The 21189-nt window shown below is 52.9% G+C and overlaps 1 protein-coding gene across 2 annotated transcripts; it reads left to right on the forward strand.

The window, feature by feature from the left end:
• Positions 1 to 165: 165 nt before the first annotated feature.
• Positions 166 to 20882, forward strand: POLR2A (RNA polymerase II subunit A). Of its 2 annotated transcripts, XM_052657421.1 has the most exons (30): positions 166 to 637; positions 7549 to 7681; positions 7824 to 7960; positions 8065 to 8238; positions 8403 to 8684; positions 8988 to 9149; positions 9258 to 9478; positions 9649 to 9781; positions 10259 to 10383; positions 10477 to 10687; positions 11491 to 11700; positions 11785 to 11953; positions 12142 to 12236; positions 12381 to 12584; positions 12711 to 12933; positions 13345 to 13528; positions 13909 to 14080; positions 14175 to 14280; positions 14366 to 14571; positions 15698 to 15922; positions 16063 to 16309; positions 16605 to 16705; positions 17518 to 17622; positions 17712 to 17894; positions 18124 to 18327; positions 18483 to 18669; positions 18779 to 18892; positions 19049 to 19198; positions 19301 to 20459; positions 20764 to 20882. In XM_052657421.1, exons 1-29 carry the CDS (start codon positions 545 to 547, stop codon positions 20455 to 20457), a joined length of 5913 nt encoding a protein of 1970 aa, XP_052513381.1. In that variant the 5' UTR covers positions 166 to 544; the 3' UTR covers positions 20458 to 20459; positions 20764 to 20882. The 2 variants fall into 2 exon arrangements, with proteins under 2 accessions (XP_052513381.1, XP_052513380.1); XM_052657420.1 differs by having other exon boundaries at positions 19301 to 20882.
• The last annotated feature ends 307 nt before the right edge of the window (positions 20883 to 21189 follow it).

The raw sequence follows: 21189 nt of genomic DNA on the forward strand, positions 1-21189 counted from the left end.
GCTGAGAAGCGACGAAAACGACTCGAGCGCGCGCCCCGTGCACGCCGGCGTAGGCGGCCCCGTAGCGCAAAGGAGGGCGGGAAAGGAAGGGGCGGGGGAAGCTGGGGCGAATCTATAAAAGGCGTCATTCGGCCAGTTCTCTCCTCAGAAGCGCCGAGAGCGCGGCCGGGACGGTTGGAGAAGAAGGCGGCTCCCGGAAGGGGGAGAGACAAACTGCCGTAACCTCTGCCGTTCAGGAGCCCGGTTACTTATTTATTCGTTTCCCTTTTTCTTCTTCTTCCCCCGAAACCTTTTCCTTTCCCTTCCTCTTTTTTTTCTTTTTGGGAGACGGAAAAATCTCCGCAAAGGCGGAGGGGAGCTCCTTTCACTCCTTTTCGTTTCCCCGCCTCCTTCCCTCCCCCACCTTTCCCTCCTCCGGCTTTTTCCTCCCAACTCGGGGAGGTCCTTCCCGGCGGCCGCCCGGACGGGGTCTGAGCGCCTAGGTGGAGGCGGCGCAGGCTTTTTGTACTGAGGTTTGCGCCTGCGCAGCGCGCCTGCCTCCGCGATGCACGGGGGTGGCCCCCCCTCCGGGGACAGCGCATGCCCGCTGCGCACCATCAAGAGAGTGCAGTTCGGAGTCCTCAGTCCGGATGAACTGGTAAGCGGCTCTGCCCTCCCACTGCTCCTCCCTCCCGCATCGCGGGCGGGGCTTGACGATAGCCGTGGAAACTTGGCACTTCTCCTGTCCAAGGGGACCGGAAGGGTTAGTGGCGCCAAGGCAGTGCTGGGTCCAGCCTCGGCTAGCCAGAGTTAAATTTTCCTAGAGGGTCAGCAAGTTTAGTGTGTCCGAGCTGGGGGCCTGGCAACAGGAGGGCTTGGAGGGTGAGCAGGAGGGAGAGAAGGGGGGTGATAGGCTCCACACCGCAGTCACCAACGTTAAATGAGATGACACGAATGGTAAGAGGCCTTTACAAGTTTGGATGAGAAGTCGAGCCCCCAATATTTTTCCCTCCGCCTGCTACAAATGTTAACTGAGTAGCTGCTACGCAATAGGCAGAACAGATGCTGGGGATACAGAACTGAAAAAGACGAGGACCCTGTCTTCTAGAATCTAGAGCACTTTGAGAAGGGGCAGGGAAGACAGACAATAAACACGAATAAATGAACAAGATACTTCTGTTAAGGGCAAGTGCCTTGAATAAAGTGAAACGGTGTTATGCGATGGATGGTGAATGAAGTGAGGCTTCTTTAGATGGGGTGGTGTCAGGGTCTGGAGAGGCCTGGGATGACATTACCCGAATAATGAGAAGCAGCCAGTCTCCTAGGCCATAGGTTCTTGGACAAGAGCTTTTCAGGCAGAAGAAAGAGTAAGTGCAAAGGGCCTGAGGGAGTGTGTGCCCTGGAAGCTGAAAAGTGACCAGGGTGGCTGGGGTTTAGTGGTGAGGAGAGTGTTACTAAACCATTGCTGGAGACGCATGAGGTGGGGCAGGCCAGGTGGGATATTGTAAATCATGGTGAGGAATCCAGATTTCATTCTGTTTTCAATAGGAAGCTATTGGAGAATTTATAAGCAGGAGAGTGATATCAAATTTACATTTAAAAAATAATGACTGGTTTGATTGTTCTATGAAGAACTGACTGGGGAGGAAGACTAAGAGTGGAAGCCGGAGGGACCAGGCAGGGAGGGCTATGGGTGAATCAGACTCCTTTGTGGAATGAACTGGAGGAAGCCAGTGAGCTGGAAAGAATGGAATTGAATAGCTCTGTGGATGGAGACAATTTTGCTAGAGGCAGGGGCTCAGCTATAGGAAAGCTGTGCCAGGAATTAGAATGTCCTGAACTCAGACCACACAGAATAAATTCCAGATGGAGTGAGGTTGACGTCTAAAAAGCAAAACTATAAAGCACTCAAAAAGTATAGACAGCTTTTGGGGGCTGATACCAGGGGGAAAATGAGGAATGAGTGAATTATGGGTAAATTTTATTGAGTGCTTGTTATGTGATAGGCACCCAGCTAAGCATTTTATCTACAAAGAAGAGCAAGGCAAACTGAAAAAATAAGAGCCACTTCTGTTTGTCAGCGACACCATGAACAGCTGAAAAACAGATTGGGAAACCGTATTTGCAACGTGACGGACGAGGTTAGGTTCCTTAATGTATAAGGAACACTTAGAAATCAGGAAGGCACAAATCTAGATAAAAGGATCAAGGTTACGAATAGGCAGTGCATAGAAGTACGACAAATGGCCAATAGAAATATTCAACTTACTAATAAAAAGTGCAAATTAAACACAAACTTTTTTTCTTACCTGATTTTTCCCTGTTGACAAAAGCACTGGGAAATAGGCATGCTTACACAATTTTTGGTAGGGATAGCTTGGTGTATAACCTTCTTGGAGGACAGTCTGACAGTGTGGATTGTTTAATATGCATATTATTTGGCCCAGGGCTGCACTTGTAAAAATTTATCCTTAAAGAAAAGACTATTAATGTCTCTCCTCAAGTATGCCCCTCCCCCATCCTTGCCTGGTTCAGCAAGCAAGGGAGGGCTCCACAGTGCATCCAGAGGCTCCCGCCCTTAACCCCGAAGCCATCTTTTTGACTCTTCCCTTTCTCCCAGCCTCTGCTCAGTCTGTCCGCCAGTCTGTTGGTTCTGCCTTTTAAAATGTGGTGGAATCCAGTCATTTATGACTGGCTCAGCCACCATGGTTCATCCCACTATCGTCTTTCCCATGGGGTGCCACGGTAGTCCCAGATCCTAGTTGTTTCTGTTAGAGTTTGCAGAGCAGCTAGAGAGATCTTTTCATGGCATCTCTCCCCTGCATGGAATTCTCTTCAAAGGATCCAGACTGCTTACTCTGTTCTGTGAGGTCCTGTGCTTTCTGACCCCTGCTGACCTCTCCATCTCATTCCCAATCTCCTTTTTGCTCTTAACGTCCCTGACCTGCTGGTTGATCCAGAACTAGGAGCTCATTCCTGCCTCAGGGATTTTATTATTCACTGTTCCTGCTGCTTAGAAAAGCATTGCTCAGACCTCTCCGGGTCTGTTCCTCTGTGTCAGTATGTTTTCTGCTCGGATGTCCTATCCTTAGCCGCTGTTCCCCAACCACCCTATTTAAGTAGCATCTTTTTGCATTCTCTAACCCCCAGTCTTGACTTTATTCTACTTCCTACTGGTCGGTACTTGAAAGGATTAGTTTTTTTGTTTCTTACTTCCTGAATAGAATGTAAATTTCATGTAGAACTTTGTTATTCCCCTCTCTTCCTCCAGCATCTCAAATAGTGCCTGGCACATAATAGGCATGTAGTAAAAGCCACTCGAATAAATGGGTGAATGAATAGTTGGACAGGTACATAAAAATACACATAGAAGGATTTTTACTGCAACATTGTTTGTAAATGATACTGTTTGAAATTATAAGTCACGTAAGTATTTGCTACTAGGAATTCTATTTAACAAAACAGGGTTTATTATAATAGAATAAGACTCGTAATAGGTTAAGTCCCCTGACTCCCTATTTGCAAATTCCTGAGGCACCGCAGCACCCACAGGGATCCAGTGGGAGATTTTTAAATTTTCAGGAGAAGCAGAGCTCATCTGCCTGATGCCTTGGGAACCACTCGATTGGGGAGCTTTCTTTTCAGCATTGCTGCTAAGTCACTTCAGTCGTGTTCGACTCTGTGCGACCCCATAGACGGCAGCCTACCAGGCTCCTCTGTCCCTGGGATTCTCCAGGCAAGAACACTGGAGTGGGTTGCCAGTTCCTCCTCCAATGCATGGAAGTGAAAAGTGAAAGTGAAGTCGTTCAGTCATGTCCCACTCTTGGCAACCCCAGGGATGGCAGCCTACCAGGCTCCTCCATCCATGGGATTTTCCAGGCAAGAGCACTGGAGTGGCTTGCCATTGCCTTCTCCCTTTCAGCATTAGATGGCGCCAGATCCCTTTCAATGACGTCATATCTGTGAAGCTGGGGTTTTAGCAGTTGCTAAATACTGGGCAAGAATCAGTGTGGAACCAGAGATAATAGTGGTATCTGACTCTAAGATTTGAGAAGTGCGGTGCGCAACAGGTGTCATAAGTAATTGTGGTTATTCTGGATAACTGCATAACAAAACCAATAACATCAAATTGTTATTTTATAAATAAAAATGTTATTTTAATACATTAAAATTTGTCTCAGTTTTTGTGTATTGTTTTTTCAAAGGGCTGTTAAGCTGCTCTCATGTAAATCATTACTAGGTTGTTTGGATCCAGGTATTTAACAAGTGGATCTCTTTTGGCTGTGAGAGGTAGTGAGGCAGTAAGGGCATTGTGAACGGCTAAAGTTTAGGAATCTGGAAAAAGGAAAAGGTTCCTCAACAGTATGCACAATGAGGCTCCGTTTGTGGAAGAGTGGGAATATATTTGCAATTTTTAAAAAGCATGGAAGGCTGTTCACAAAATTTCACAGGCATCATCTCTGGTGTGTGGGCTTTTGCAAGACTGATTTTTGTCTGCAAGGCTTACCGGCTTACCATTTATATCATGCTTCGTGTTAGAGGGAATAACAAAGTTCCACTTAGGCCTGGAGAAGCCTCTTGGGGCGCAGATAGTATAAAAGGTAAAATGTTTTCCAGACGTCCTGACAGTAGTGTATGTGTTGAAATAGAGAGAGCTCTTAGGCTGACTGTAAGACACAGCAGTCTTTTCTGTTTGAGGAAGCTTTGGGCTGTTGTTGCCAAGGGCTTCCCTGGTGGCTCAGAGGGTAAAGCGTCTGCCTGTAATGCAGGAGACCCGGGTTCAATCCCTGGGTCAGGAACATCCCCTGGAGAAGGAAATGGCAACCCACTCCAGTACTCTTGCCTGGAAAAACCCGTGCAGCAGGTGTTCACTGAGCCCCTACCGGGTGCTGGTTCTTTTACTAAACAAATGAAACATGATCCTTGCCCTCAGGGATTACCGTCCAGAGGGAGAGACAGATGTGTAAGCAAGTAATTAACATTGGGCTGAGAACTTTGCTGGGGTGTAGATAAGGCTAGGAAGAGTTGAGAATGCTCTCTAAAGAGGTGACATTTGAACTGGACCTTGAGAATAAGTTTGCTGGAAAGGAGAGCATGTGAAGAAAAGGAATTTTGAGAAATCTATTGTAGTTGGAGCAGAAGTGTTGAGCCCTTGGAAGTCAAACCTTTACCATATGGGCAGTGCGAACCAATAGATGAAGGATTGGGGGCTGAAGTCTTTTGTGTGTAATCCAAAATATAACTTAGGTAGAGGGGTTACTCCAGAACATTCCAGGACAGCCCCTGGTCCACTTTCAATGCCTGGGAGCAGAGGGAGTCTTTAGAAGGTGGCTGGTTTGGTGAGCGTGGACTTGGAGCAGAGGGAGGTGAAAAGCCTTGAGTGTGATTTCCTTTAGGTCTGTCTCTAGTGACCTCTGGAAGCCAGATTCAGGCCAGCTCCTGCTTCGTTGTGTTTCATTCAAGGCAAGCAGACTCTTCTGTTGTGTGTCTCATGAGACACGATGCAGCTGATGGGGTCTGGCTTCGTGAATTTAGTCAGCACAGGACCTGTCTCCTTGAGGTTTCATCAGGTCATCTGGATGAGCATTGTGGATGTTCAGAACCTCTTAGCTCTGTATCTGTAGACCACTACCCAGCAGTGGCTAATCAGATTTCATTATGAGAGGATCATTTGTTTAACTATAAGGGAACAGCCTTTCTCTTTTCAAGTTCTTTGAGGGCACTTCCCTGCAGTGGAGGGTCCTAAGCAGTTTAGGTCAGTTTCACATGATCCAGGAGAATAGAGGAATGCTACCTGCCCAAGAGATGCTTAGAATCTATGAGGAAGACAAACCCCAATAGATAGCTTCATTGTGTTATGAGATGTGCAGTGATGGAGGGGTGTGGAAGCATGGGAGGGGCACGAGTCTGCCTGGGGAGGCTGTATAAAGGCTTTCCGGAAGAAGCAGTGCCTGAGCTGAGTCTTTTATTATTTTAATTATTACTTTTTGGTCTTTGTTGCCGTGCACGGGCTTAGCTGCCCGGCAGCATGTGGGATCTTAGTTTCCCAACCAGGGATCGAACCCGTGATTCCTGCATTGGAAGGTGAATTCTTAACCACTGGACTACCAGGGAAGTCCCTGTATCATGTTTTAGATTCCACGTATGAGTGATATCATATGGTATTTGTCTTTCTGTGTTTGACTGACCTCACTTGATATGATTATCTTTAGGTCTATTCATGTTACTGCAAGTGGCATTATTTCGTTTTTCATAACTTAGTAATATTCCATTGTATATACGTATCACATCATCTTTAGCCATTCATCCGTTGGTGAGCGTTTAGGTTGTCTTGGCTGTGGTGAATCGTGCTCTGGGTGTCCTGGAGTCTAACTGCCTGTTTCCGCTGCGGTACCGTAGGCTGATGAGCAGGTCTGGAATCAGAGAGAGCCGGATTTGACTCCTGCTGGCTCCTTGAGATTGAGGCCTTGGGCAGTCGCTTTATAGCCTCAGGTTGCTCATGGCAAAGAGCAGGAATTCACTAATAGCAGGTTCCTGATTAGGGTTAGACAGCCACGGCACATTAGGCATGTTTAGTGCCTGGCACGAACTTGACACTCAAACTAGAAGCTTTTATTACATTCTTCTGAGTTCTGTGGAAGTTTAGTGGACCAAAGCTTAACCAATTGTAAAGTTTCTGGTTTTCAGGGTGTGAAAAGTTGCCATGGGTTTCCTTGAATAGCTCAAAGCCGAAGTCTCTTCTCAAGTTGTACCTATTTCCGAGCTCTGCCTTCTCGCCCTTTCCTCCACTGAATTGGTCCCATTGAGTCCTGGCTGTACCTTCCCCAGGATTCTCACCAAGGGCCAAAACCCTCAAGCCATCTCTTGAGGCTCCAGGGTTCACCCTGAAAATTTTCTGTGCTCCAGACAGTTTTCACCAACCCTTTGCTCTAGCGCCCCTTCCTTCTGTCTTATCCTAAAATGTCTGAATGTAGAAGGGGTTCAGGCTGGTCCAAGCCCTTGAGAAAGAGGAGGTGACAAGGATATACGCAAAGAGTGCCTAACTTTAGGAGGTGAGGTTAGAGTTGACAAGGCATGTCTTGGGGCAGCATACCTGGGCTGTCAAGGTGTGGATGGTCATACGGGGAAGTTCCTGCCAGGGACCCCAATTCTGGCCTTGGTTTCAGCTTTGGGAAAGAAACAAGGCATTGATTTTTTTCCCTATTCTTTCCCGCTTTGAAGCAGCTTTATTTCTTTTGCGGTTAAATTCTATGGATGACAGTGGCCTAGAATTCAACCCAGAGGAATGAATAGTGTGTGTGGAGCCCAGAGCTGCCCACACACTGGTCTGCATGCCCTGTCTCACTCAGAAGGTGACTGGAATGAGCTTCTGACTTGTGGTATTTGACTTTGGCATTTTCAGAATCAAATATCACACACACTGACCTCCCACTCCTCTCACTCCAAGCTAAACCTGCTCAGCTCTTTTGTAAGCAGTTGAGGGTCCTTTGAGGCCTCGGTATAGAGTTCACCAGCCATGAAATCTGAAAAGTAGGGATTCAGTTTAGTACTGGCCTTTCTTTTCCACAGAAGCGAATGTCTGTGACAGAGGGCGGCATCAAATACCCAGAGACGACCGAGGGAGGCCGCCCCAAGCTCGGGGGGCTGATGGATCCGAGGCAGGGGGTGATTGAGAGGACGGGCCGCTGCCAAACGTGTGCAGGTGAGCGGCGGGGCGTCTGGCGTGGACCCTGGAGGGAGGGAGAGGCTTGCCTCACAGAGAACTGGGGCTGAGCGTGGAAGCCTAGAGACCTGGTCTCTGAGGTGAGTGCTGGAAGGAACATGTCGCGTGTGTTTTCCCACAGGAAACATGACAGAGTGTCCTGGCCACTTTGGCCACATTGAGCTGGCCAAGCCTGTGTTCCACGTTGGCTTCCTGGTCAAGACCATGAAAGTTTTGCGCTGTGTCTGCTTCTTCTGCTCCAAGTTGCTTGTGGACTCTGTGAGTGGGAGACAGGCTCTGGCCAGGGGGAAGGGTTGCTGCTGGGTGGTGGGGAGGCAGGGGAGCAGCCCCAACTGACCCCACTCTGTCTGCTCTGTTCCCAGAACAACCCGAAGATCAAGGACATTTTGGCTAAGTCCAAGGGGCAGCCCAAGAAGCGGCTCACACACGTCTATGACCTCTGCAAGGGCAAAAACATCTGCGAGGGCGGGGAGGAGATGGACAACAAGTTTGGTGTGGAGCAGCCTGAGGGTGATGAAGATTTGACCAAAGAAAAGGTAGCTGGGGCTGCCCACTGTTGGGAGCAGGCGAGGGGCAGGGTGGTCTTGGAGGGGGAACAGGGAGAAGGCAGCAGAAGCGGCAGGACCTGAAGGTCACAGAAGAGCGAGGGGCTGGCAAACCCACCCTCTGGGCTCTGATGGCCTCTCTGTCCCGTTGGTAGGGCCACGGTGGCTGCGGTCGGTACCAGCCCCGGATCCGGCGCTCCGGCCTGGAGCTATACGCAGAATGGAAGCATGTCAATGAGGACTCTCAAGAGAAGAAGATCCTGTTGAGCCCCGAGCGGGTGCATGAGATCTTCAAGCGCATCTCCGACGAGGAGTGCTTTGTCCTGGGCATGGAGCCGCGCTATGCCCGGCCTGAGTGGATGATCGTCACTGTGCTGCCCGTGCCCCCGCTCTCCGTGCGGCCTGCTGTTGTGATGCAGGGCTCTGCCCGCAACCAGGTCAGCAGCTCTGGGGCCCCACTTCATAGCTAGGCTGGATATCTGGGCAAAGGTGTGTGTGGGGGGGGAAGGTGTGGGGGGTGCCAGACAGATCATCCTGGCCTGAAGACACCTGCCACTTGCTGCCTGTATGACCTTTAGTGAGCCCCTTAAGCAGGTTAAAGCCCATCACGGTGCTCTGGATCTGTGAGCCGAGAGCCCAGAGCTGCCACCCAGGGTGGTGGTAGGGGGCAGGGGTGAGAGACGCTGTATGCTGGCATGTGCAGGGTGGCTGGACGGTGACAGTGCTGACTTCTGCCTTAGGACGACCTGACCCACAAACTGGCCGACATTGTCAAGATCAACAATCAGCTTCGGCGCAATGAGCAGAACGGTGCAGCTGCCCATGTCATTGCCGAGGACGTGAAGCTCCTCCAGTTCCACGTGGCCACCATGGTGGACAATGAGCTGCCTGGCTTGCCTCGTGTGAGTCAGCAGGGTCCCCGCACCTGGAGCCTGGGAGAAAGGGGAGGGGGTCAGGGTGGGGGCCAGTGCTGAATGCCGGGGTGCCCCCCGCCCTTTGTCTCCTCACAGGCCATGCAGAAGTCTGGGCGTCCCCTCAAGTCCCTGAAGCAGCGATTGAAGGGGAAGGAAGGCCGTGTGCGTGGGAACCTGATGGGCAAGCGCGTGGACTTCTCAGCCCGCACTGTCATCACCCCTGACCCCAACCTCTCCATTGACCAGGTTGGCGTGCCACGCTCCATTGCCGCCAACATGACCTTTGCGGAGATCGTCACCCCCTTCAACATTGACAGGTGTGCTCAGTTCAGAAGCCCTGCCTGGAGGGGCCAGGAAGGCAGCGGTGCTCTCCCAGCTTCGAGAGAGCTTTGAAGTTGAGACATTCAAGTGCCACTTGTAGCCTTCGGGGAGGAGTGATGACAGGGCTCTTTGGAGAGTGATTTATTCATTCCACTTCTCTCCCTAGACTTCAGGAACTAGTGCGCAGGGGGAACAGCCAGTACCCGGGAGCCAAGTACATCATCCGGGACAATGGTGATCGCATTGACCTGCGTTTCCACCCCAAGCCCAGTGACCTTCACCTGCAGACTGGCTACAAGGCATGTAACAGGCTGGGGGTCTGGCTGGAATGGGCCAGCTGAGGCTATCCTGTTTATTAGAATCTGTGTCTTTTAAAAAGGCTCCTGCTATCCTAGGCAAGCTTGTAGCTGCCAGCTGCTGGCATTGGCAGTGAGGGTGGGGGTCATAAAAACCCACAAGTAGCATGAGGGACACATGGCAGGAAAGGGAGATTGGCGGGGGTGTGGGGGTGCGGGGTGCCTGGAGCAAAAGGTTTCATGGTCAGAGCACCTTGAGGTTTTGTCCCCCAGCGGACTTCCCTGAGGTTTGGGTACCGTGTCTTTGTTTTCTCTGATAACCTGGAATCTGGCCTAGGACCTGGCCCAGAGCAGGTGCTTAGTAAGCATTTTAAGTGAAATGACACCACAGCGCGCCTGTCTCGAGGATCTCAGGCCACTGTGACTTCACTCTTAGCACTCCTCCTTGACTGAGGTTTTTCCCGCCTCTCACCTCCCCAGGTGGAACGGCACATGTGTGATGGGGACATTGTTATCTTCAACCGGCAGCCAACTTTGCACAAAATGTCCATGATGGGTCATCGGGTTCGCATCCTGCCCTGGTCCACTTTTCGCTTGAATCTTAGGTCCGTCCGCCTGCTGAGTGAGGTGGTGGGTCTGGGCTGCTCCCTGGGTTTCACTGGAGCATCTCCCCGACTCACCCTCCTCTTTCACTGTAGCGTGACAACTCCATACAATGCCGACTTCGACGGGGATGAGATGAACTTGCACCTGCCACAGTCCCTGGAGACGCGGGCTGAGATCCAGGAGCTGGCCATGGTGCCACGCATGATTGTCACCCCCCAGAGCAATCGTCCGGTCATGGGCATTGTGCAGGACACATTGACTGCAGTGCGCAAATTCACCAAGAGGGATGTCTTCCTGGAGCGGGTGTGTGATCTGGGACAGGTGGAGGTGTGGAGATCCTGACCTGGATGGGCAGGGCCCAGCACAGCAATGACGGGGGAAGGGCAGTGACCTGCTGATTTGCTATGCACTGTCCTGTATGTGTGGAGAAGGCAATGGCACCCCACTCCAGTACTCTTGCCTGGAAAATCCCAGGGATGGAGGAGCTTGGTAGGCTGCAGTCCATGGGATCACTAAGAGTCGGACACGACTGAGCTACTTCACTTTCACTTTTCACTTTCATGCATTGGAGAAGGAAATGGCAACCCACTCCAGTGTTCTTGCCTGGAGAATCCCAGTAACCGGGGAGCCTGGTGGGCTGCTGTCTATGGGGTCGCACAGAGTCGGACATGACTGAAGCGACTTAGCAGCAGCAGCAGACCTGTATGTGAGACAATGGAAGGGAACGGGCTTAGCAAAGATCAAGGCCAAAAACAGTGTATCGCCTTAGCTCCATGTTTAGTTCCTTAAAATGTCGTGTAATTTCAGATATTCTCTGGAAAGTAAAGGCAAAGAGAGAAATAAGACTTTGTTAAAGTTCTATTTTTTTCTTTTGTCTTTATTTTCTAATTATTAAAAGTAGTTTGTAGTTACTGTTTAAAGAAAAGACTCTGAAATTTTGAACTATCACAGCGAATTTTTTCAGTGAAAGTTTGGCAGAGACTTCTTTGCCACTTTTTGCCTCTAAAATCTGGCTTTCCCCCTTTGGCAGGGAGGCCTCCCCTGGCATTCACAAGCGTGGACGCCTGCAGTTCTGACTTCTGTCTCTCTTATTCTTTTCCTCCCAGGGGGAGGTGATGAACCTTCTGATGTTCCTGTCCACGTGGGATGGGAAGGTCCCACAGCCAGCCATCCTGAAGCCCCGGCCCCTGTGGACAGGGAAGCAGATCTTCTCCCTCATCATACCCGGCCACATCAACTGTATCCGCACCCATAGCACCCACCCCGATGATGAGGACAGTGGCCCTTACAAGCACATCTCTCCCGGGGACACTAAGGTGGGGCCTGGCTTCCTGATGCAACGGGCAGGGCTTCAGACCCGGGAGCACCAGCAGGGGCCGTGAACGGTGCTCTCTCTGCAGGTGGTGGTGGAGAATGGCGAGCTGATCATGGGCATCCTGTGTAAGAAGTCTTTGGGCACGTCGGCCGGCTCCCTGGTCCACATCTCTTACCTTGAGATGGGTCACGACATCACTCGCCTCTTCTACTCCAACATTCAGACTGTCATCAACAACTGGCTCCTCATTGAGGGCAAGTCTAGGGCTCCACCGAGTTCTGTCTACAAATCCTGTCCCTCTCACTGCTGACTGCTCTTCTCCCCTCCCCTTCTCTTCCCTCCTTGGCTTTGGTTCCCTCCATCTATGCTCTTGGCTGTGAGTCCGTCTCATGTTTCTTGGGAACCCAAAGAAGGTGTTGCTGATGCTTCTCCTCATTTCCAGGTCATACCATTGGCATTGGGGACTCCATCGCTGATTCTAAGACTTACCAAGACATTCAGAACACGATTAAGAAGGCCAAGCAGGATGTAATAGAGGTGAGAGCGGAGGCTGGGTAGAGGCTGAACCAGGGCCTCCCAGTGGCTTTGAACTGAGGAGGAGTGACAGGGACACGGGGTTGGGAGGGACAGGGACCAGCAGAGGTCGATGTCCCCCTGAGAGTTGCGTCTCCTTTGCACCAGGTCATTGAGAAGGCACATAACAATGAGCTGGAGCCCACGCCAGGGAACACCCTGCGGCAGACATTTGAGAACCAGGTGAACCGCATTCTCAACGATGCCCGAGACAAGACCGGCTCCTCTGCCCAGAAATCACTGTCTGAATACAACAACTTTAAGTCTATGGTCGTGTCTGGGGCCAAAGGTTCCAAGATCAACATCTCCCAGGTGAGGAGGCTTTTTTCCAGCAGAGGGTCCCTTGGAGGTGGGAGGAGGAATGGAGGGGTGTGCTGTTAGGGCGATGCATGGAGAAACTCGAGGGAGGGGATGCAGCCCAGGTTTTCTGTCCCCCAGGTCATTGCTGTCGTCGGGCAGCAGAACGTGGAGGGCAAGCGGATCCCATTTGGATTCAAGCACCGGACCCTGCCTCACTTCATCAAAGATGACTATGGGCCTGAGAGCCGAGGCTTTGTGGAGAACTCCTACCTGGCCGGCCTCACGCCCACCGAGTTCTTCTTCCATGCCATGGGGGGCCGTGAGGGGCTGATCGACACAGCTGTCAAGACTGCTGAGACTGGTGAGGCCCCAACCACCAGCCAGTCCCAGGGAGGAGCCCAGGCGGAGAAAGCCTTGGGGGTTTGAGTGGGGTTCTCAGGCTGAAGTCTTCAGTCTCCAGGGAAGTAAGTCATTTTGGCCTCTCTGGAAAGAGCAGAGACTGAAGGTCAAGAGTTAAGCAGACCTGGCTGTGCTGGGGCATTCCATGTCATGGGGATGGACCCTGAGGCTCTCTGCTCCTGACCAGTCACGTGGGGATGGTTCCTCGGGGTCTCTACTGGGCCCTGGTTGCATCTGGTGGTGGTGGGCATGGCTTTCCCTGAGGGGCCACCAGCTGGCTCCCTTGAGCACCAGAGTGGCCAGCAGCACTCTTCCTAAGGTACAGAGGCTCCTGTTCTTGTTCTGGGCCCCTCAGTTGATTCTCTGCTCCTAGGGTACATCCAGCGGCGGCTGATAAAGTCCATGGAGTCGGTGATGGTGAAGTACGACGCCACCGTGCGCAACTCCATCAATCAGGTGGTGCAGCTGCGCTATGGCGAGGATGGCCTGGCGGGCGAGAGTGTCGAGTTCCAGAATCTGGCCACCCTCAAGCCTTCCAACAAGGCTTTTGAGAAGAAGTGAGGAGGCTGCTGGCGGGTGGTTGTTGCCCCTGGGGCTCAAGGCCAGGGTTGTAGGAGTCCCTGTGTCCCCCCGAAACCCCCCAAGGTGAGATCACCTGGACGGTATCTTGCAGTGAACCCTTAACCTTATCATGCTCCTTCCCCACCTCTGTGGCAGCAGCCACGTGATGGGAGAGGGTGGACAGAGAGCTGAGACTTCGGGGCCTGGTGTTGGTACAGAGCAAGCCTAGAGGGCGGGCACATGCTCAGGGCTGCTAGAGGGCCTTGGCTTTGGATCTCGTTTCCCTCCCAAGATTCTTCACAGCCCGGTCCATAGGAGGAGTCACACCCTGTTCTGGCTGGGATCTTCACCTTGATTCCACCCCTGCCACCTGCAGGTTTCGCTTTGATTACACCAATGAGAGGGCCCTGCGGCGCACCCTGCAGGAAGACCTAGTGAAGGATGTGCTGAGCAACGCACACATTCAGAATGAGCTAGAACGAGAATTTGAGCGGATGCGAGAGGACCGGGAGGTGCTCAGAGTCATCTTCCCAACTGGTGACAGCAAGGTGCGTGTGGTCACGAAGGGCTGGGCTGGAGAGGGGCTGGCCCTGCACAGCTGGCCCTGACTTGGGATCCTGCCTCCGTGCCCTCCTGCCCTAGGTTGTCCTCCCCTGCAACCTTCTGCGCATGATCTGGAACGCTCAGAAGATCTTCCACATCAACCCTCGCCTTCCCTCTGACCTGCACCCCATCAAGGTGGTAGAGGGTGAGTAGCTGCCATGGAGCCACCAGGCCAGGCTCTGCTGGCAAGTCCTGGTCTACAAGCTCGCTATCTCTTGCTTGGCCCCCAGGCGTCAAGGAGTTGAGCAAGAAGCTGGTGATTGTGAATGGGGATGACCCCCTGAGCCGGCAGGCCCAGGAGAACGCCACCTTGCTCTTTAACATCCACCTGCGGTCCACGCTGTGTTCTCGCCGCATGGCTGAGGAATTCCGGCTCAGTGGAGAGGCTTTCGACTGGCTGCTTGGAGAGATCGAGTCCAAGTTCAACCAAGCCATTGTGAGTCGTGTACTCCTCACCCCAGCCTCAATTCTCTCTTTTGACCTGTTGACTTCTCTGGGCTGTGAGAAGCTCCCACCTCTGCCCACAGCTGCCTGATAGAGTTCTCCTTCATTGAGACACTGCTGTGAACCAGGTCCTGTGTTGGGGGCTTTATTCCTGTATTTCTCAGGAGTCTTAAGACGACCCTCATAGAGGAGGGGTTGTTAGTGTTAGTTCCATGTTGCAGAGATAGCTGCTGAGCCTTGAAGAGGTAAATGCATAAAAGATGCTCAACATGATCAGTCATCAGGGAAATGCAACTCAGAACCACAGTGAGATTCTACTTCATGTCCGCAGGATGACTGAAAGAAAAAGTAAACAAGTGTTGGTGAGGGTGGTGGAGAAATTGGAGCTCTCGTACATTTCTGGAGGGGTGTTGCAACTGCTTTGGAAAACGTCTGGCAGTTTCTCTAGAGTTTAAACATAGAGTTACCATCTGACCCAGCAATTTTATTCCTAGGAGCAACCCCAAGAAGCATGTGTCCACACTAAAACCTGTTGCAGGTGTTCACAGCAGTTTATTCATAGTAGCCAAGCAATGGAAACAACCTAAATGTGCCTCCATTGATGAAGAATAAACAAGACAAGAGCGTATTATTTTGTGATAAAGTAATGAGCTGTCAAGCCGTAAAAAGACTGTGATCAACCTTAAAGAATAGTATTACTAAGGAGGAAAGCCTGTTTGAAAAGGCTACATACTATATGATTCCAATTAAAAGATTATCATTTATGGTATGTGATTAAAAGACTGTTATCAAGTGAATATTTACCTCACTGTTTCGATAAGCACTGCATGCTAATTGTGAGGTAAATATTCAGTTGATAAAAACGAAGGTTTTAGATGGGATAGTCCCTTTTCCTGGGTGTGCAGCCCATTGGCCACTGAATGGTGTATGTAAATGGAAATGCTGTCTGAGGAAGGGGATGATCAAATAGACTCTGATCTTTAAGTCTCTCCCTTTTCCAAATGCTTCTATCCAGCCCTGACAGCACCTCACTCCTGTTCACCGGGGGTGGTAGAGTGGGGTAGGCAGGCGGATTTGCTCTTCTGAGAGCAGCTATTCTTTCTCCCCATCATCCCCAGGCCCATCCGGGGGAAATGGTGGGAGCTCTGGCTGCACAGTCCCTCGGAGAACCTGCCACCCAGATGACCTTGAACACCTTCCACTATGCTGGTGTGTCCGCCAAGAACGTGACTCTGGGTGTGCCCCGACTTAAGGAGCTCATCAACATTTCCAAGAAGCCAAAGACCCCCTCACTTACCGTCTTCCTGCTGGGCCAGTCTGCTCGAGATGCAGAGAGAGCCAAGGTGGGACTTGGGTAATGGGTTTCTGGGTGGGAGGAGGAGGGGACCCCTTCCTTTCAATGAGAGTGTGGAATTCCCTCTGCAGAGGGGTTTGAAGAGGCCTTCGGAGCCACCTGAATGTCAAGAATCCCTCTTTCCTCCAGGATATTCTATGCCGCTTGGAACACACAACATTGAGGAAGGTGACCGCCAACACGGCCATCTACTATGACCCCAACCCCCAGAGCACAGTGGTGGCCGAGGATCAGGAGTGGGTGAATGTCTATTATGAGATGCCTGACTTTGATGTGGCCCGAATCTCCCCCTGGCTTTTGCGAGTGGAGCTGGACCGGAAGCACATGACTGACCGGAAGCTGACCATGGAGCAGATTGCGGAAAAGATCAATGCTGGTGAGGCCAGGAAGTCCTGCCCAGGCTCCCCTCGCTCCCCATCCTGTCCCTGCGCTCTCATCCCAGACATGCCGCCCATACCCACCAACTTCCAGGCACTGGTTCTACTTCCCCAGGGCACCTCTGTTCCAGGTCCCTTCTGCGCTGCCTTTTCCTCCTCATGCTTTCCCCACCCTCCTTCTAGAAGGGTTCTGTGAGGAGGGGGAAGCCAGAGGAGAGCCCGCTGGGGAGCACTGTGGGCACCGCAAGTGGCCGTAGCCCTGCAGCTGCCGTCTGCCTCTCTCACTCTCCTCAGGCTTCGGTGACGACTTGAACTGCATCTTTAACGATGATAACGCAGAGAAGCTGGTGCTCCGGATCCGCATCATGAACAGTGATGAAAACAAGATGCAAGAGGTAAAGGGGACCCAGGCAGAAACTTTGTGTCAGACACAGGCAACCATTAAATCTGGTTCCTGACCATGGAAATTAAAATGAAGGCAGCACTGAGTGCCAGCCACACCATCTGGAGATGGAGGGTGGCTAACAATGATTTTCAAAAGTTCTAGCAGCAAAAAATCTATCCAGTGTGAAATAGTGCCACATGGATAAACAGCTGGTGTTGATGTTGGGGTGTCCCCGTAGCCTGGTCACCTGGCTGTCTCCTCCCTGAGGGCAGGTCAGACAGTAGGAACGGCTGCATCGTTGGGAAGGTAGGGTAACAGTGCCTATAACGAGACCCAGGAAAATGCTCGACCAGTGAGTTCACTCCTGGGCATGGCTCCTGAAACATTGTTCGGCAGATGTGGATGCCTGGCGATTTTAATAATAAAAGCTCAGAGCTTCATATGAACTGGCAGAGAGTGGATAACACGTGGATGCGTCTTGAGCGAGGACTATACACCTCTGTTCCATGGGGTCACACATCAAGGCATTGGTGGGTGGGTGGTGGGTGTGCGACAAGGACCAGGACAAGAGTGGAGGCGCCATGTGCTTGGTTCCCGCCCTGGGAGTGCCCAGAGGGTGGGAATGGTGTCAGGCTGGAGGAGTGTAGCTGTCTTCTCTGAGGTTTCTTTAAATACCATGGTAAAAACATGTTAGAAAGTAATCTTATTGGAAGGAAGCAGGTAGGTCTGGGCCAGGCCCAGCTCTGTAGCTCAGGCTGTGGTCCGGGGTGAGGCCGGGGGAGCCGGAGGATTCTCAGAGGCCTGACTCGGCTTCTGCTGCAGGAGGAAGAGGTGGTGGACAAGATGGACGACGACGTCTTCTTGCGCTGCATCGAGTCCAACATGCTGACGGACATGACCCTGCAGGGCATAGAGCAGATCAGCAAGGTCAGCCAGCCATGCCCACTGCACGTCCACCCCTGCACCCTCCTCCTACCGCCACCCGCCCAGCCTGAGCCTGCTTTGCCCCTTGCCAGGTGTACATGCACTTGCCACAGACTGACAACAAGAAGAAGATCATCATCACAGAGGACGGGGAGTTCAAGGCCCTGCAGGAGTGGATCCTGGAGACGGACGGTGTGAGCCTGATGCGCGTGCTGAGTGAGAAGGATGTGGACCCTGTGCGCACCACATCCAACGACATCGTGGAGATCTTCACGGTGAGCCCCTGCAAGCCGGTACCCTGCCGTCTCTGGACCCCCTGGGTCTCGGGCAGTGGTTGTGGTCCATGCTCTCCCTTCAGGGCATTTCTCTGATCTGGTTGTTTCATGCCTGAATCCACTTTTGCATTTGGGCTTCATGGACTCCTGACTGGATCTGGGTGCTGGGAGCAGTGGGTGGGGAGCAGAGTTAGCATGTCTTGAAGCTTCCCCTGCATCTGCACGCCAGGTGCTGGGCATTGAGGCTGTACGGAAGGCCCTGGAGCGGGAGCTGTACCACGTCATCTCCTTCGACGGCTCCTACGTCAATTACCGGCACTTGGCTCTCCTGTGTGATACCATGACCTGTCGTGGCCACTTGATGGCCATCACTCGCCATGGAGTCAACCGCCAGGACACTGGACCTCTCATGAAGTGCTCCTTTGAGGAAACGGTACGAGAGATGTGCTGAGTAGTAGGTGGGGAGGAGGGCTGGCTGTGGGAGGAGGGCCTCCTTGGCTGAGTGATGGGCCTTGGTGCGGTTTTTCCTCTGTTGGGTGGGACGTGGGGGGTGGGGTGTGACAGCGTGTCCCCTCTTCCGAGGTTTAGGTGGACGTGCTCATGGAAGCAGCTGCGCACGGAGAGAGTGACCCCATGAAGGGGGTGTCTGAGAACATCATGCTGGGCCAGCTGGCTCCGGCTGGCACCGGCTGTTTTGACCTCCTGCTCGATGCAGAGAAGTGCAAGTACGGCATGGAGATCCCCACCAATATCCCAGGCCTGGGGGCTGCCGGACGTGAGTATGAGGGTCTGCGAGGTGGAGGTGGGAGCGGGGAGGCCTTGGGTGGGAGGGCAGCCAGGCCCCGGGTGTTCTTCTTTACAAGTCACCACGTGCCTCTCTGCAGCCACCGGCATGTTCTTCGGCTCGGCCCCCAGTCCCATGGGAGGAATTTCTCCAGCCATGACACCCTGGAACCAGGGTGCAACCCCAGCCTACGGCGCCTGGTCCCCCAGTGTTGGTGAGTGGCCGCCTAGAAAGACAGCCCTCTGGGTGGTTCAGAGGGTGGATGGGCTAGGCTCGTGAGGGGTTCCCATGTGGGGTGCTGGGGGCCCTGGAGCTCTGGGAAGGTGTGGGGCTCCAGCTCTGGTTTTAACAAACGTCTCTCTCTTTGCAGGGAGTGGGATGACCCCGGGAGCAGCAGGCTTCTCTCCCAGTGCTGCCTCAGACGCCAGCGGGTTCAGCCCTGGCTATTCCCCGGCCTGGTCTCCCACACCAGGCTCCCCGGGCTCCCCAGGCCCCTCAAGCCCGTATATCCCCTCACCAGGTGAGTGGTCCTTGTCTGTCAAGGCCAAGTTCATTTTCTCCTTGGCCTTGGCTTCTGGATGAATCTCTCATCACTTAACACCTCTCTGCTTCTCTCCCACAGGGGGTGCCATGTCTCCCAGCTACTCCCCGACATCACCTGCCTATGAGCCCCGCTCCCCTGGAGGCTACACACCCCAGAGTCCCTCTTACTCCCCCACTTCCCCTTCCTACTCCCCTACTTCTCCATCCTACTCTCCAACCAGCCCCAACTACAGCCCCACGTCACCCAGCTACTCCCCGACCTCTCCCAGCTACTCACCCACTTCTCCCAGCTATTCACCAACGTCTCCCAGCTACTCGCCCACTTCCCCAAGCTACTCTCCCACATCACCCAGCTACTCACCCACATCACCCAGCTACTCGCCCACCTCGCCCAGCTACTCGCCCACCTCGCCCAGCTACTCGCCCACCTCGCCCAGCTACTCGCCCACCTCGCCCAGCTACTCGCCCACCTCGCCCAGCTACTCACCGACATCGCCAAGCTATTCACCAACATCGCCAAGCTACTCTCCAACTTCTCCAAGTTACTCACCCACCAGTCCTAACTATTCTCCAACCAGTCCCAATTACACCCCGACGTCACCCAGCTATAGCCCAACGTCACCGAGCTACTCACCTACCAGTCCCAACTACACACCAACAAGCCCCAACTACAGCCCAACCTCTCCAAGCTACTCTCCAACTTCACCCAGCTACTCCCCAACCTCGCCAAGCTACTCTCCTTCAAGCCCACGATACACACCACAGTCTCCCACCTACACCCCCAGCTCGCCCAGCTACAGCCCCAGCTCGCCCAGCTATAGCCCGACTTCACCAAAGTACACCCCAACCAGTCCTTCCTATAGCCCCAGCTCACCAGAGTACACCCCCACCTCCCCCAAGTACTCACCTACCAGCCCCAAATATTCACCCACCTCCCCCAAGTACTCACCTACCAGCCCTACCTACTCACCCACCACCCCAAAATACTCACCCACATCTCCTACTTACTCACCAACCTCTCCTGTCTACACCCCAACCTCCCCCAAGTATTCACCCACGAGCCCCACCTACTCCCCCACCTCCCCCAAGTACTCGCCCACCAGCCCCACCTACTCCCCCACCTCCCCCAAAGGCTCTACTTACTCGCCCACCTCCCCTGGCTACTCGCCCACCAGCCCCACCTATAGCCTCACCAGTCCAGCCATCAGCCCGGATGACAGTGATGACGAGAACTGAGGGTGAGCTGTGCTCAGCGGCACCTGGCTAGGTGGAGGGCGGCCTCGAGGTACCCTGCCGCTCTGCTCCCCTGTGGGTTACAGCCCCAGTCTGGCTCCCTTGTACATAGCTCCTTGTGACCGTCCCCTGTTGAGGCTCCAGGCCCACTTCTGCTGGGGCTTTTGTTTTGTTCTCTACTTGTGCTATCTCAGAACCCACTCACCCTCTGTGGTGGTCTCCTTCCTGCCCCACTACCCCAGGCCTGTCCCCAGATCAAACATCCTCGCTGTGGCTTGACTGGGGATAAAGGATATTTTCACTTCTTAGGGGTAGGTCCAGCTCTGGGTCGTCACATCTGATCCTCGGGAAGAACAAAGCGAAAGCTGCCTCTTGTCTGTTATTTTATTTTTTGAACTTTAAATAAAGTTTACTAGTTTTGACCAAAAGTGTGTCTGTTGAGTGGTTTAGCAGGAGACAAGAACACCCAGGCTCGACTCCCTGCCTGGGCGGCTGTTGCATTTCCAGTGTCGAGGCTGATCCCCGCTAGTGGCCAGGGGCAGGAACCGTGCACAGACAGTACATTCTTTCACCGAATGAACTGCACGGCAGGCATTGCTCTGTCTTGGCTTTGGGGTCGAACAAATAGGCCTCGTCCTGCTTTAAAACAACATTGACATAACATCTTTTCCAGCAGTTCTACTGATTGTCATATTGTATGGGCTTCCCTGGTGGCTCAGTGGTAAAGAATCTGCC

This window comes from Budorcas taxicolor, chromosome 19, assembly GCF_023091745.1.
Source record: "Budorcas taxicolor isolate Tak-1 chromosome 19, Takin1.1, whole genome shotgun sequence".
In the NCBI taxonomy this organism is placed as follows: Eukaryota; Metazoa; Chordata; class Mammalia; order Artiodactyla; family Bovidae; genus Budorcas; species Budorcas taxicolor.

Excerpts from the sequence above, each read along its gene's own strand:
- POLR2A (XM_052657420.1), top strand. The coding sequence starts at position 545 with ATGCACGGGGGTGGCCCCCCCTCCGGGGACAGCGCATGCCCGCTGCGC. Across the intron at positions 12,237-12,380 it reads CCAAGCAGGATGTAATAGAG|GTCATTGAGAAGGCACATAA; the intron begins GTGAGAGCGGAG and ends CCTTTGCACCAG. Across the intron at positions 12,934-13,344 it reads TGTCAAGACTGCTGAGACTG|GGTACATCCAGCGGCGGCTG; the intron begins GTGAGGCCCCAA and ends CTCTGCTCCTAG.